Genomic DNA, 16,964 nt, shown 5'->3' with positions numbered 1-16,964 from the left:
GATAGGCTCTGTTTCGAAACGGCGAGTCCCTTAGAACGTCCGTAGAGTGAAACAAAGAGCTGCTCCGTCTGTCTGAAAACAGACGTGCGGGACACATAAGCCCTTAGCGCCCTGACTGGTCAAAGGAAGCTGGCGTCCTTCTCCTCGTTAGAGACCGGCAGGGCAGACAGGGAAATTACCTGGGCCCTGAACGGTGTATTGAGGGATTTAGGGACGTACCCGTGCCTTGGTTTGAGTATGACTTTCGAGTCATTTGGCCCAAACTCCATACACGTCGCGCTCACTGAGAGCGCTTGTAAGTCCCCTATGCGCTTCACTGAAGCGAGAGCCAGAAGAAACACCGTTTTGAAAGACAAGTGTTTGATATCAACTGACTGGATAGGCTCAAATGGGGCACCCTTCATGGCCTCCAAGACCGTAGAAAGGTCCCATATGGGGACTGAGGGAGGTCTGGGAGGATTTAACCTCTTAGCTCCTCTAAGGAACCGAATGACCAGATCGTTCCTTCCTAGTGACTGACCAAGCGTTGGTTTGGAAAACGCTGCTATAGCCGCCACATAGACTTTGAGCGTGGATGGGGCTCTGCCTTCATCCAGTAGCTCTTGTAGGAAGGAGAGAACCTCCGTCACTCCACAGTCCAGGGGTGAAAAGCCGCGTGCTGTGCACCAGCTGGAGAACACTGACCATTTTGAGGAATAGAGCCGTCTCGTAGAGGGAGCTCTAGCCTGCATGATCGTGTTTAACACTCCCTCTGGGATATCAGAGGGTACCCGTTGATGGCCCACGCATGTAGGGACCAAAGCTCCGGGCGAGGATGCCAGATCGAGCCCCTGGCTTGAGAGAGGAGGTCCCTCCTCACTGGTATTGGCCATGGGGCAGTGCTCGTCAGCTGCATAAGAACTGGGAACCAAGCCTGGTTCTTCCAGAACGGAGCAACCAGTAACACTGAGCATCTGCTTTCCCTGATCCGCTCTAATACCTGAGGTAGGAGCGTGATGGGGGGAAAGGCATAGAGCGGGCAGCGGGGCCAGACGTGGGCCAGCGCATCCCTGCTCTTTGAGAAAAATTCCGGGCAGTGAGCGTTTTCTTGAGACGCAAACAGGTCTATCTTTGCTCTGCCGAATGTCTGCCACAGCAGTTGGACTGTCTGCGGATGCAGTGACCATTCTCCTGCTGGAACATTGTTCCTGGACAGTCTGTCTGGTCCCACATTCAGGTGGCCAGGCACATGCGCTGCTCTGAGCGAGCGCAAATTGTGCTGAGCCCATACCAGGAGGCGTTTCGCTAACCTGTATAGGTTTCGGGATGTGATGCCTCCCTGGCGATTTATGTAGGCTACCACTGACATGTTGTCCGAGCGGACCAAGACGTGGTGTCCTGCTATTTGGGGACGAAAGCGCCTCAGCGCGTTGTCGACTGCCATCATTTCCAGGCAGTTTATGTGCAGAAGCTTTTCCCGTTCTGACCACTGGCCGAAAAACGGTCTGCCCTCGAGCAGTGCTCCCCATCCCGAGGTGGAGGCGTCCGTGGACACCACCTTCACACTCGAGGAAGTCCCCAGGCTTACACCTGACTGGTACCAGTCGGTCGCTCTCCAGGGTATCAGTGCTGAGACGCATTCCTGATCGACCTTGAGACGAAAGAGACCTGAAGTCCATGCTCGACGCGGTACTCGCGCTTGTAGCCAGAACTGCAGTGGGCGCATGCGAAGCAGACCCAGCTGGAGAACTGTGGATGCTGCTGCCATGAGACCGAGCATCCTTTGAAACTTCCTTAGCGGGACTATAGTGCCGCGGCGGAAGGTTTCTGTCATGCGCTGAATAGTCAATCTGCGCTGTAGCGATATTTGAGCTGTCATTGACAGCGAGTCCAGTTCTGTGCCCAGAAAAGATATTCTCTGACTGGGAGACAGTGAACTTTTCGCCCAGTTGACTTTGAGACCCAGATTCTCGAGATGTTCGAGTAAAATGGTTCTGTGTTCTATGAGCTCCGTATGTGACTGAGCTAGAACCAGCCAATCGTCCAAGTAGTTCAAAACTCGCATTCCCCGAAGTTTCAGGGGAGCGAGGGCTGCGTCCATGCACTTCGTGAATGTACGGGGTGCTAGGGACAGGCCAAACGGTAGGACTGTGTATTGATAAGCCTGGCCCTCGAAGGCGAATCTCAAAAATCGCCTGTGACGTGACGCTATTTGTATTTGGAAATACGCGTCTTTCAGATCTATTGACACAAACCAGTCCCCGTGGCGAATTTGCGCGAGGATTTTCTTGGTTGTGAGCATTCTGAACCGGCGTTTTGAAAGCGCTACGTTCAGTTGTCTTAGATCTAGAATGGGTCTGAGACCCCCGTCTTTTTTCGGAACCAGAAAATATCTGCTGTATAGCCCCCCTTCGCTCTGAGCTTGAGATAAAGGCTCTATTGCCCCTTTGCTCAATAGTTTCGCAATTTCGGTACGAAGTACACTTGCTACTTCCTTTTCTACCGTGGTTTCGACTCGCACCGCACAACGGCGGGGACGTCGAGCGAACTGTAGCGAATAGCCTCTTTCTATAATGTTCAGCACCCATTCTGATACACCGGGAAGCTTTGCCCACGCATGTGCGTGCATAGCTAAGGGTTGAATGAGATCGGAGCTCTGGTCGTGACATAGTGGCGACCGGGGAGCTTCGGTATGCTGTATTATAGACACCGCATTTGCAGCGCTCGAGGCGGGGAGTGTTTTGATCACAGCGGGCGGTTCGCCCGCGCTCGGCTCTCTCGCGGCAGGTAGCTGAGAGACGGCGAGCGTGGGGGAAACCGAGGGATTCGTCATGTCTGTGAGTGAATGTGGGCGCAGGACAGCGGGCACATTTGCACTGAAAACACCATCGACCTGAGTCGGTGGTATGTGTGTTGGTTTCGTTTTTACAGAAACCGAGAGACATGCAGCGTGTAGTGTTTGTGGGCACTGGGACGTGGGCACGTTCACTACATTCTGTGCGCAATCGACATGAGTCGATTTTATGTGCGCGAGCCCTGTGGGGCGGGCTGTGTCTGTGTGTAGGAATGGGCACTGGGCAGTGGGCATTTTTACTACACTCATAACACCGTCGGCCGTGGCCGGAATACCACAAAATACGCTCTTTACAGGATTTATCTGGGTCGCCGTGAAAACGGCGTTTGTGTACAGGCAAGCGGGTAATGTAACCGACTTGTTTACTGCAGAGTACACTGGAACAGTCGCATGTAATGGAACTGGACGAGCGGGAAGTTTTGGTGGAAACCCGGCCGCAGCAGGGCTTGAACACCGTCGTTTTCCTAAGCTGGCTAGGAAGACTTTGAGGCCTCGGGCTTCATCTCAACCTTCGGCCGAGTCCCACGCTGTGGGGGGCGGCGGCCGGCAGAGCGAGAGCGTGGTCTCTGGACCCGGGCCTGTCGACGCTGTGAAGCGGCGGCGGGGGGCGGTGGCTGCGAGCTGCGAGCAGACGGCTGTTTAGAGCGGCCTGATGCGGAGCTAGAGCGCTTTGGCAAAAAGTGCTTCATGGCCTGCGACGTCTTTTGTACCTCAGCGAATCTGTCCGCGAAATCTTTGACGGACGATCCAAAGAGGCCAGTAGCAGAAACGGGGGCGTCGAGGAACACAGAGCGCTCCGAGTCCGGCATTTCTGAAAGCGTCAGCCAGAGGTGTCTCTCAGCAACGGTGAGAGAGGCCATGTTCCGCCCTATGGCCTGTGCAGCGGATTTCGTAGAGCGAGGTCCGTAGCGCTCCTTAAATCCGCCACGTTGACTGCTTCCGTGCCTTCCTCGTCCAGCTTTCGGAGAAGGTTAGCTTGGAAGATCTGGAGAGTGGCCATAGTGTGTAGCGCTGATGCAGCCTGCCCAGCGGCGGTGTAAGCGCGACTGTGCAGGGTGGAAGTAGCGCGGCAGGCTTTTGAAGGTAGCGCCGTCTTAGTCCGCCGTCCAGCAGAGGGCGGGCAAAGATGGGCTGCTACTGCCTCCTCCACTAGAGGGAGAGCGAGGTATCCTCTGTCTTTGGCACCGTCCACCACGGAGAATGCCGCCGAAGCAGAGGAACGTAGCCTGGCTGAAAAAGGGGCGCTCCAAGACTTTGCCAGTTCTTCATGAAGCTCAGGAAGAAACGGGGCGGGTCTTGAGGGCGTGGAAACGCGGTCCCCTTGCAGAAAACAGCCGTCCAGACGGTTGCGTGTAGGCTCGGCGGGCGCGGACCACTCGAGGCCGAGGCTCTCTGTGGCCTGTGTGAGCAGACGCATCAGCTCAGCTTCAATGCTGGCCCGTTTTCCTGACGACTCGCGGGCAGAAGAAGGGGCGAGGTCCACAGAGCTCGCCCAATCCTCGCTGTCCGAAGCCAGGATAGAGCAGTTGTCCTCCTCGAAAACTGCCGCTTCTTCCTTGTCATCTCCGGCGGAAGCGGCGGCCAGCGGCGGCCACTGTCCGGGAGTGAGAGACTCGAGAGAAGCAGACGGCGAAGCTGGCAGGCGCACCGGCGAGCTTTTCTCGGTGGGAGGCTCAGGGATCCGCTGAGCACGGCGCTTTTTGCGGCGCGGCGTCGAAGCGGGAGGTGCAGGCTCGTGGAAAGTTGCCATGCGAGTCCTCAGAGTCGCCATAGGCATAAGCTCGCAGTGAGGGCATCCGCCGTCAGCGAGCGCTAGAGCCGCATGTCCTTCACCCAGGCAGGAAACGCAGATGACATGGCGGTCCCCGTCGCTGAGTGGGGCTCGGCACGAGCCACAGGATGGACGAGACATCTTGAAAAAGACGCTCTGCTCTTTTAGAGAAGGAGTGTGAGTCGCGGCGGCGAACACACACAAAGCAATAAAAGGATATAACGCCGGATAGCGTAGCAGGAACGGTGGTTGAAGGCGGCGCGGCCAGCGACTCCAGGTACCGAACTCGTCCCGCTGAAATGCTGTTTCCACGGCGCGGCTTCTTCTCTCTGGATCCAGCGATGCGTGAGCTCCGCTGAAGAGATGAAAAATCGGTAAGCTAGCCTTTCGATGCTATATTTATAGCCCCAGGCCACGCCCGTTTCGGCGGGACGTGACGTATGGGGCGCGAAGCGCCCCCATTGGTGATGACGTCACGATAGGGCCTTATCGATAGGCTGCTGCAGTTGCCGCAGGGCAGCCAATAGGCGCGCGAGCTGTCTCGCCTATGTCTGCATGCTGCCGCAACGCGTTTTACATTATTTCAAAATTAAGGATAATTTTTTGGCTTCAGTATCTCGCGGAAAAGAGATTTCCCCTAGCGTAAGATATTACGCAGTACGAGAGTACCTCTCGTAAGAGAACCACGTAGCTTGCATTCGCTTGCATTACGTAGGCTACTTCCGTCTTCACAGACACCCGCTTTTTTAATGATATCTTCAACATTTCTCCACAGAAAAACAAATTGATAACTCAACAATACGTTATGTTCATGTTAAGGCTATCACTTTTAATAATTTCTCCTTGGAAAATGAGAAAACTTTCTTCTTCTTTTTTTCAGTTTTTGGTAGCATAAGATTACGGAAGTGCTTTGTGTTGTGGGCGGAGTTTGCGCGTTATACTGTTTTGGCTAAAATATCTGAAATAAACCAACATATCTACTTTTTGTTAACATAGATCATCTAGATGCAGTGTAATTACTAGTTCGGCTGTACTAGATATTTAATATATTCAGTAGATATATCTTTTTACAACCCTATTTTACAACCCTACTTTGCAAACCAGAAGAACTACAACTGTAGTGCTGATTTGTATCAAGCTGCATGGTGTGGATATAAGGGAATTGTAGTTTTTAAAACATTAGTGTTTTTCTTACAATTGGAGGTTGTAAATAGTGAGTTGGGAGTATAGTGGGGGGTTTAGTGGGATGGTAAACACATCTATGTAATCAGATTTTAAATATCTAATTGTTAAATGGGGTCAAATTAATTAATCCATATTTTATCCATATTTGGTTAACTGCCCCCAGTTGTTGACTATACTCAGGTCAAGAGCTCTCTATAACAGTTGGTATGGGACCATAAGGGGATCTGTAACCCCTTTTGTTGCTGAATTATAAGCCTTCAAACATGCACCGAGGTGAAGTTTCAAAGGTCAGTGTTTCAAAGCAGGAGCCATGTAGAATCTTCATACTAACATATGTTACTCTCCAGGTCACGGCCTTTCCAACGATGTATTTGGTTCAGCTATACAACAAAGTTTTAATTTTCTAATTTTTCTGACACAAGCCATCTCAGGTCTAGTTTCAGGGAGCATGCAGACTCAATATATAAAATAAAGCTTTTTGTTTGTTTCTGACTGTGTAAACAGATTTATACACACACACACACACACACACGCACGCACGCACGCACACACACACACACACACACACACACACACACACACACACGTTTGTATCTATCTTTGTGAGGACATTCATTGACAATGCAATCTCTATGTCCTTACCCTAACCTTACCCATCACATCTAAGTGTCTGACCTGAACCCTGACCCTAAACCTGCCCAAATCCTCATTATAACCTGATCCCTAAAACCAGCTCTTGACCCTCAAACTGACCTTTACAGGCTCTCAGAAAGTGAGGACCGGTCAAAATGTCCTCACTTTACTCTCTTGGTCCTCACTCAGATGGTCTAAAACTCAAACTGGTCCTCACAAAGATAGTTGTACAAGTACACACACACGGCTTATATGAATATCTATTTATGCTAATGCTGCTATGATGGTAAAAAAAAAAAAAAAAACACACTAAAAGACCATGGTCTCTGATGGGTAGTCGTCTCCTCTTGTACTTGTAACATTATTATTGGGATTTAAAAAAGATTTTTAAAAAGCCCTGTTGCATCCTCTGTATTTATTTCTGTTTAAAGGTTTTTTTGATCTCTACAAAAAAGGGCAAACAAAAAAAATTTTCTATTTACATTTTCCTCCTTCCAACACCTATCACTGTGAGAAACTACAAACCCCATTTCCAGAAAAGTTAGGATATTTGTGCATCATTGCCCATGGCATGGGTGAGAAGGTAAATTGCATAACTGATTATTAATATTGCCATGTTGTTTGTATTCAAAGCAATCTGACCCAACCCTGCTAACCGATCATCTGTATAACATGTGATTAACTATATGGTTGATATATATTTAGACAATAACTACAATGGTTTTACATAGTCAGTATTGAAGTACATTACATTGCCAGTAACTATCAGATGTATGAAACTTACATACTGTACACTATCTTAATATGTGACCTGTTGTGACTGTGACCTCTACTGTTCCAAAATGTTGGCAGTTCAGGTTGAATCTGAAAGCTCCCAGTTCTCTCTTTTTGTAAGGATTGATGTGTGATGAGCAAAAGTCAACTCAATAGTCTGATGACAAATCAAATTTGTATTTCTGTTTCCATACACATATATACAGGTATCAGCAAATATTTACAGACATTATCAGTTGCAAACATAACCATGCTTATTACATGAGTATAATCTGAGAGCATATGTAGCAAAATACAGATAACTGCAGGAACAAACAACTGAGGAGTAACTTTGTCACTTTCAATCTAACTCACTTAGAAAAACAGGATCTTTTGTCAAGACTTTAGAAACCTTTTCAAGTCATCAAAGTACAAGTCAAAGCAAAAGGGATTACAACTGTGACTTGAGTCCCAAATCAAGTGACTTGAGTCCCCACCTCAGCATCATTATCTTCCTCATCATCATCATCATCAGAGCTGAGGTCACGTTGCCAGTCCATTTCCTCCATTTCCCCTTCATCTTCTTCCACCAGCCTAGGAGTTGGTTCGAGAATGCCTCTGTATGTGCATGCTACAGTCTGCTGCTTGAGTCTGAGGTTATGCAGTCTTCTCTTAAGTAGACTGATGAGGCCCTTGGACGCCTCCTCTGTGAATCCATTGGGATAGCCTATAAGTTCACACATGAAGAGTAATGGAATTACCGTCACACTAAACATTTTATCAGAGAGAGCTTATTTATGTTAGAACAAATGTTAAATACAAAGTCAAATTGGAAAATAAAAATTTGATAAAATAATCTTTGAAGGCCATATATCCTTAGTTCTTGAGCCAATACTAGCATGATTGCTTTTCACTTGAAAATAGTTTGACCTATGAATTTTAAAGTGCATAAAGCCATATAGTTTGATTTACACTTACTTCCTGTTTTTATGCAGTCTGAAATGGTGGCTATAAGTGTCTGGACCTTTGCAACGGAGTCCTTCAGGTACTGACAGTGCTGCATCATCTCCTTCACAAGGATCTGCTTTTCTTCTGTCAGTCGTGAGACCAGCATTAGTTGGTCAAAAAGCTTCTTCTTGGCAAGAATGTCTATACCATCTGAAGGAATGAAAAGATCATACATTAATAAACTAATTTGATGATGATACATTTTAAAAAACACAAAGTTAAATATTAATACAACACCTGTGTTCTGTTCCTGCCAAGGCCAGATCATGCTCTCTGCAGCTTTGTTGGAGAGTTTCTGCACAACTGAGTGTGTGTCCACAGGATCACCATCAGGTTGTTTGTTGTATCTCTGGATCTCATCTAGCAAGCGCTTCTTTTCTTGGGCAATCTTCTGAGTAATCTTCTGACGCCTTTTGTTGCGATCTGTAATAAGAGCAAAAACAATGGTATCTGATATCCTCTGTACTGACAGAAGTAACACGTGGTGCTCTTGCGGATTAAGAAAAAAAGTGAAAACCTTAGGTTCATAGCTTCTCATTGGAAACTAGATCTGTAGAAAACTGAGGGAGGGGTTCTAGCAGAACAACCACTGCGCTTGCGTCCGCATAGAATTGACGCGTTGTTACATTTTTACATTTCATGTCAGGGTACGCGCGCTACACACAGCCTACAACGTAGCTACGGCGGGAGTTCGACGCAGAAGTATAAATTGGGCTTTACTGGCACATTGTGCTTGGTCTGTCATTTCCTACCTCAAATAATATTGTTCCATTTTGGTCTGATTTGCATGAACATGCACCAATCATTCTGTTTTCATTGCTAAAATGTTTACTTTCTTTAAGTCAAAATACTAATTGAAGACTTGTGACTTGCAAATAGTGCCCATCCCCACATCATAATTTAACATTAAGCTACAGCTACATGCATTACAACCAAATTACTCCAACAGTGTTTATGTATAAAACAACATTGCCCTTACCGCTACTGGCCCACTGCTTGACATCAACAACCCACTGCTTTAGCATGTCATCACTGCAATGCAACTGGTCCTGCATCTTCTTCAGGCTCTCTGTTGCATCTAAGGTGTTTTCTACTGTCTGCAAAACAGCAATACACAACACACTTATCTCATAAAATACCAAAAAGTATATGTTCCTGCATGATTTAATATAATGACATATTTGACAACATATACATAGCTGAAGTGATGCATTTTGGGTGGACTTTAATTTCAAATTTAACGGTTTAAAAGTCCATCCTTTTTCAATACATGAACATACCTTTTTGAATCTGGAAGACAAGGCAATGTGGAGGCCGTTCTCTTTACGTCGATTCCACCCAATAGCATGGACAGTAAGCATATCAGTTCTTACTGTAAAGAACAACAGAAAAATCACAATAAATTGTAAAACGTTAATGTGTACATTTACAGGGGAGCAGGGGGCAAAGAAGCTTACAAACCTGACTTGGACATGTACTTTGTGGTCAGGGCACATCTGGAGAGAAAACTATTGACCTGCTCCACTTCTTCACCAAGAGTGGTTCCGGCACCTTCCTGGTTCCTTGCATTCCACAGAATCTACAGGAAGCAGTGGACTTGTTAAACAGGGTGGACAACAGGGTGATCAATATTGATGCATATCCCAAGGTCACCAGCTGTAGAGGACAGCACATAGGGGCTCATGTACAACTCAAAACACACTCCTGGGTTGTTGTTTGGGTCACAACATCATTCATTATGGTACTTTACATTAATTGTTGGCTACATCACTCTGAAATGTAAAAGTAGTTAAAAGCATCACCTCGCATTTTGTATTGTGGGCTTTGGCATGCATCACGGACAAGCAATGTTTCATTTTCTTAAGAGGTTGAAGATGAGTCAGGGCCTCTGACACCTTCTCAAGGTATGGCACATAACGGCAGGTCACATCCATGGCCAAAAATGCAGCACCCTGGAACTCTTTTTGGAGAAACATTGGATATGCAAAGATTTCTCCTCTATACATATTCAGACCTTTTGAAAAAAAAGAAAATAAATAAGTAGAGAGCACATTGCACACTGAAGAATAGGCTTCAGATGTTTCATCTACAAATATTTTTCATTGCAATTTATCAAGACCAATACCAACCTTTGAGGAGGAATCCATGCCTGCACACAGCAATTTCTACACCTTCTTCATCCAACTTGTTGGCCTGCTTTGATGTCTCTCTTGCTGCTGTCCAATGGGATTCCCCACACATCGCTCTTCCTGCCGTCTACCAAAGTAAAAAGTTAAATAGCAGGGCTGCATGCTCAAACACACCAACAATTACAGTCTGATTAGATTTTGTCTTTGATTGCCTGACCCATCTTCCATCTGCAACTTCCTGGAGTATAACAAACCAATTGAAATTATTTGCCATTTAGCATGCAGGAGGATAATTGCAATAGTCTAACTTTGTCAGAAATTGTGTCAGACATACTGTATTGTGCGGCAACCAATACTATAGATACACTGTGCCCTCTGGATTAGAATCTAGTTGTATTTTTTTTCATCCAGCTCTGCAACTTCACTCTTTGTGAAAGTCCGATTGCATCGCTAACCTCAGCAACCTGCCATTGCCATCTCAACACCTGATCAAAGATTCCCTCACCCGAACACATAAGGCTACAGTGTTTCCAACTTTACTTCCAATTAGTTATAAAATAAGCCCGAGATACCCGCTGCTCAGCCTGATTGAAAACTTACACTCTTGACAGCCCCCCGGACTTCCTCAACAAAACTGGACACTTCAGAGTCTTGGGATAAAAACACTCCATCAAAGAACCCTGGCTGTTCACTCCTACAACAAAATGTATTCTGGATAACCACTGTAGTAAGAAGTTTTACATAATAATAATAAATTATAATAATTGTATTTATATGACACTTTTAAAAAAAAACAAGGTTACAAAGTCTAACATGGATATTATATTCAACAGCTACAGTATCAACAGCTTAATTTTAAATAACAAAATGAGAACTATATTATTATGATAATGTTAATAGCAAGTACATACATTAACTACATTGGCTGTTTTTAATGTGTACACAAAACTCACTGGTTTGCTTTCTGGAACCTGTAGAGTTTTCTGTTGCCATCCACTGAAACAGCCACCATTTCAGGACTACAGGCTGGACAGACAAATGGCTCCTTTTCCAGAAGTTGGTCCTCTTCAGAGTTGCAGTACACATATTGCAGAAAGCTCCTCTGAAAAGCATCTGCACTCACTTTGCCAGTCTGAAAAACAATTTATAGAACAGCTTTAAATGACAATGAACTACAAGGTCACCCCATTTATGTTTTGTCAATGTACCTTTTCAAACCCAAGAAAGGATGCAATTGGCAATGCTGTCTAATATGGTCTTCAGTTCAGTTAATTTCAGTAAACCTGAAATATTACAGCCACTTGTGGACCTTGACTTCATATGTGGGTATATTTGAATTTGTGCCCTGTTTGACCTCGAACACCCTTTTTGCCATTCTGTCCAGCCTTACAGCTACTTATAATAATAACGAATGCATTTGTCTTTCAGCTTCAAATGTTTACTCACTCTTCCAAACTGCTTTGTTCTCTGGTCCAACATTGCTGTGAAGGCTTTCACTGACATTCCTGGAGCTGTTGTCTTCATAGCTTCAAAGGAATGGAACAGATCTTGGTGGAAAAGTGTCTGTGCTTGCATGGTAGCGGGCCAGTAACCACTCCTTACAAAGTCACTGACTTCTGGAGCCCATTGCTTATTGCAATGTTTGCATGTTAGCACCGGAACTTGAAGATTATAACGGCCTGAGAGCAGATGAAAAACAAATACCTAACAAGGAACTAAAGTAATATGTTAGATAAACAATATTTTTTTACCCAATCCTACCATTTATGCAAACCAGTATGATGGATCTACCAACAGAGATTGCAACATCACCAGTGTCACAGGAGCATATATTTTGAGGAAAGGCTGTTGGCAGCAAACAATCTGCAAGAGCAAGAGCAAAGGACAATCAGGATGACATTAAAGAATGTTTGGATTGTTAGCAAGTACTTGGAAAACATAATGAATCATTTAATAATGTTGTGTGTTGATGAAAAAATGCAAATCAACTGAAAAAGAGACACCCACCTTGTTCACAGATGATGTACTTATCATCATGGAGTTTCACAAACTCTGTTGGGGGAATGTATTTATAAAAGCCATACATGGTGGTCTGCCTACTGTGCAGAGTGTGGCGTTTATGTACCAATTGATCACACTCTGCACAAAACCACTCTGAGGGCAAACATTCCCTGCAACGAATGATGGCTTCGGTCACGTGACAGTGGTTGCACTTCATCTGGACAATGTTCTCAGCTGACAACAAATTGTGAATGTTTTGTGGCCTCGCCTGTTGCCAACATTGTTGGACTCCTTTTTGTCTTTGACACCAACTGGACAAAGATGGCTGCTGAGCAAAATCTTGCCCATCAATGCTCTCCGAATCCCGTAGAAGGTCCTCAAGCCTCTGCATATTAAAATCTTCAGAGAGAGAAAGAGAAAAATAAAAACATACTAGAAATCCAACATTTCAATTCCACTACCCCTGACATCTTTTGAGGCATTTCCATTGATTTTAATACAGGGACAGTCCAGTGATAGCAGAGAAGGCAGAGGGTGAAAGGATAGTTGGAAATGGGCAATCAAATCCATGACCCTTAAGATTCTGTGTAGTTGCTGGCTGTCAGTAGTGTTGCCCACTTAATTGTGAAACTAAACAACAACCATGTGATTTTGCTGAGAAACAGTGATGCTATTGTCTAAAGTGTTCCTATTTCTGTCATGTTGACAGGGCTTGATGCACCAAATTGTGGTAACTTTAGTATTTGAGGCATGTTAGGGGACTGTGGAAAAAGCATTTAGAAAAGGAACATCGTTAGATGACTAGTTACTAAACATAGCAAAAGTGCAGGTATAATGAGGCTTCCTTTTTACGTAACTCCTTGTTTTCATTTGAAGCACCATATTAAGAAAAGTGTTTTTAAAGTAGTTTTTCTACTTACCAGGATCTTGGTAGCTAGTACATGAAGTTGTGATGGTGGAACTAGCACATGCAGAAGTACCGGTACCAACTGTTTGGAAGTAAAAATAACATAAACCACATTAGAATTCTTATTAGAGTACAATTCTTTCAAACTCTTTGCCAGATGTACAAAAATAAAAGCTGAAACCTTTGGCAAACTTACAAACATGGAAACTATCAAACCTAAATGTATTTGCCATTATAATGTAATTTACATTATAAATGTGCAAGCATACAGAATATTGAGTAACAACAGCATTATCAAACCAGCACCTACTCTAAATCACACATCATCACTCTCCATTTAAAGTATTTGACATAAATTTGATAAGATGTACACTAACCAGCAGATGAACCTTTTTTCCTCCGTTTGCTGGTGATCACACGCTGCCCATCACGGTCCCTCTTCCACCAGGTCACTTTAGATTGTCCTGTGACTTCAGCCTTCTGAGTTTGTAACTCTGTGTTACGTTTCTTTATGCACATGTAATGAAAAGTAGATGGGTGAAACATAGGCATTAACTAACTGGAGTTAATTAATTACACATTTGTGTATAACAAGAATGAAACTTGCCTGTATCTCTTCAACAAATGCATCCCCGAGCTGAAGAACAGCTTCTAGTTTGTTCTTATTACCTCTTGACATTTTACTTAAACAGAAAATAAAGGTGTCAGTTAGATCTGAGATCTGCCTGCAACTCAAACTTGCTGACTATTATAATTGAATGGAAATTTTGACCACATCAGTGATATGAGGGTAAAGGTTAAAATTTTACATTTTCCGGTAGAGGATAGTGGTGTCTGACTATTTGCAGGAGAATGCAGATTTTCATTACAACCTTTGGTTGTAACTATAATGATATTTCTGTATTCAATTATTTATTTTACCAAGGCTACAATTATGTCACCTAACATATTAGCTATTATTATCAACTACAGATTCATGTTTTTTTTTTTTTTTTGTAAGCGGTTACTGTTTTTCAGCTAGAGACAAAAGGATCTAGTCTAAATCTTGCTTAATTTTCCCTTTACATTTAATCATTTAGCAGATGCTTTTATCCAATGCCACTTACAAATGAAGAGAGCAATAGAAGCAATCAAACCAACAATGTGCAATTTAGGTAAAATGCACTATATATGATGACATTAGAAATCAAATATCTTGGGGATAGGACGGGAGTCTAATCCAACCATAGAAAGTATATAAACGAATCCAACCCTACAGTATCATGCATCTGCAAGCAACTAGTAATGTCTGCACGTGCCTGAATTATTCCATGCGCACTGATTAGTCCACATTATTGACCCCTGGGGGGTCCCGTAGGCTTAGGCTAACCATGCCACTTTAGCTAAAAACGTTAGCAAACACTAATTCAGTCTGTTGATTTGTAGTGCTGTCATCAGCCATGTCAAAACATGATTAAAAACTGTTTTTTTTTATGTATTTCAAACTGCAACAGGCATACAGTAGAAGTTAGCTAAAGGCTAATGTCAATGGTAGGATACCATCTGTGCTAACGGAGCAGCCCACGGTAGTGATGTGACATTTGAACCGAGGCGTCGGAGCTTGTGTCGAGAAAAAATGGGCGTGCCAGATGAAGCCGCGATTCGAGGCTTGTGTTGTTAACGTGAAAATCACGTGACTGATGACAAACGAGGCCTCGGTTTGTGTGGATACGTCATCGGTTCGGTCTGAGTGTCGCTTCTGGATAAAAGGCGGTTCGAAACTCGCGCCACCTTGTGGGTGTTGTCAGCAGTAGTAAAAAGCAGATGTAGTAGTGTTAAAGAGTCATAGAGAGTTAAATAACTATCATTGTCATTGTCGTTGTCGTTATTGTGTCATATGTGTTAGGGCTGTATATTATTACATTATCAGGTTAGAATAGTTATAGTATATTGTTATTATTAATTATAGTAGGCTTAGCTATATTATAGTCTTGTGATATTAATTAGATACGATTATTTGGATTGCTCTGGATTTTTTTATTTGGATTGTCCTTTTGGATTTGTTTGCTTTTTGTGACTCTTCCTTTTTCCTGGTAATGGAGCCAGCAAGAAAGAGGGAATCCTGCCCTGTCTGGGCTCAACAGAAACACACACTGGTTCAGAATGAATGAATTTGTCTGCTATTTCTTTGCACAGTAGCTAGGTGTCACTAGTGAGCAATGCTGAATGAAGCTTCGAGTAATGAACCTTTGGCTGAAGCAATGGCCTGCGAGGTATCAGTGGTTCAGGAAGCCTCATTTTGCCATCACTAGCCCACGGTTCCACTAACAACTAATTTTAACGCATTACGCTGCCATTTTGACACATGGCCCCATGTAACAGAAACACTGAAATAATTAAAATAATACAGTTAACACAGTGATCTCATTACAAAAAAAAAAAAAAGGTTTAGTGCCCTTACTTACTACCTGTTTGAAGGTGTAACGTAACGGTACGCGCATCAGGTGCAGGCGAACTGGTCGAACTGAGCCTCGCTGGTGACGTCATTGCCGTTGAAGGTGATGCGTGGTATTTAGACGCATCTGCTCTCCACCGAAGTAAATGGGAAGGATTGGCGTATCATATGCACGCAAAATTGGACTTTGGCGTACGCATTACACGCAGTTTGAAAGTGTAAAGTCGTGTTATTTATACGCAGATCGATGAGAACGGGTTGGCATGAGAACAGCGGAGTTTGTGTGAACAGAAGTGCATGAGAACAGCGGAGTGTGTGTGTTGTTAAGTGAACATGCAATTTATTCTCTTATAATGCCTCATATATATGGGCTGACATGATATTATCCACACTTTTAACTTTGTAAGTGGAATATATATGCAATTTATTCTGTATTAACTAATGACTTTCATGTATAAGCTTATGTATGTTATTAACCAAGTTTATGATTTAGTAAGAAAGAGTGTTGTATAAGAAAGACACTGCAACTGGTTTTGTAAAAGTCTTTATTGAGAATCTGTTTTATTAAGAAGGACACCACAACTTGTGTTATAAAAGTCTTTATTATGAATCTGTTTTATTAAGAAAGACATCACAACTTGTTTTTGTAATAACCTTTTATTGTAGTAATGCATGCAAGAAACGACAATGATGTACTCATACTAAAACATTTAATCAGTAGATAGAAGTAACACTAAGCAGTAAAAAGCATGTATCTTAGCAAAGTAGAAATGGCAAGCATTACCCGTTTGATGAGGAGCATGATACACAGGAGAAAGGCAGAGGGTCCAGAACAGCAAGCAAAGGAGAACAAAGGAAAGAGCTTTATATATAGAGTTTGCAAGGGGGTTTCCAGAATGGAGGACAGTTCAAGACTTCGGATTGGACAGATTGTCTGTAAAGGACTGAATCTGTGCGGAGGGCGTGTGGACTATAAAAAGTATTGTAAGGAATGTCAAAGTCAGACGCTGGTTCACCAAGGACGGCCTCTCCGGTGTTAGATGCCTTGCCATTGCCCCTCATGAAGATGAAAGCTTGCAAATTATTTAATTTTGATTTACTTTTATTTTTATTTTATATATTAGTACCTTTTATGTAAACTAGTTAACCTGTATTCAATAAAAAATACATCTAATTTAAATTAAGAAGCTCGCCTGCCTTAAGTCTCTGTTTTACTAAATATTGAGCTGAACTAAACCACGGAGCAGTCTTTCGACTGAATTGTAAGTATGGAAATGTATGTACTTATTGTTTAGAACGAATTCGACTGA

At 43.8% G+C, this 16,964-nt stretch overlaps 1 protein-coding gene across 3 annotated transcripts; it reads right to left on the bottom strand.

The window, feature by feature from the left end:
• Positions 1 to 7,352: 7,352 nt before the first annotated feature.
• On the bottom strand, positions 7,353 to 15,876 carry LOC309482199 (uncharacterized protein). 3 transcript variants are annotated; one of them, XM_082147444.1, is made up of 17 exons: positions 15,665 to 15,876; positions 13,828 to 13,903; positions 13,598 to 13,727; positions 13,234 to 13,302; positions 12,320 to 12,712; positions 12,074 to 12,175; positions 11,759 to 11,991; positions 11,266 to 11,444; positions 10,913 to 11,006; positions 10,313 to 10,439; positions 9,986 to 10,197; positions 9,645 to 9,762; positions 9,464 to 9,555; positions 9,163 to 9,280; positions 8,421 to 8,606; positions 8,154 to 8,333; positions 7,353 to 7,902 (listed from the first exon to the last, which is right to left on the bottom strand). In XM_082147444.1, the coding sequence occupies exons 2-17, from the start codon at positions 13,897 to 13,899 to the stop codon at positions 7,652 to 7,654; spliced, it is 2,556 nt and encodes an 851-aa protein (XP_082003570.1). In that variant the 5' UTR covers positions 13,900 to 13,903; positions 15,665 to 15,876; the 3' UTR covers positions 7,353 to 7,651. The 3 variants fall into 3 exon arrangements, with proteins under 3 accessions (XP_082003570.1, XP_082003569.1, XP_082003571.1); XM_082147443.1 differs by having other exon boundaries at positions 15,668 to 15,876; XM_082147445.1 differs by having other exon boundaries at positions 11,266 to 11,414; positions 15,668 to 15,876.
• Between the last annotated feature and the right edge of the window lie 1,088 nt (positions 15,877 to 16,964).

Source organism: Leuciscus leuciscus (assembly GCF_965113295.1).
Source record: "Leuciscus leuciscus genome assembly, chromosome: 2".
NCBI classification, from domain to species: Eukaryota; Metazoa; Chordata; class Actinopteri; order Cypriniformes; family Leuciscidae; genus Leuciscus; species Leuciscus leuciscus.
This window is presented reverse-complemented; position numbering and strand designations above follow the sequence as displayed.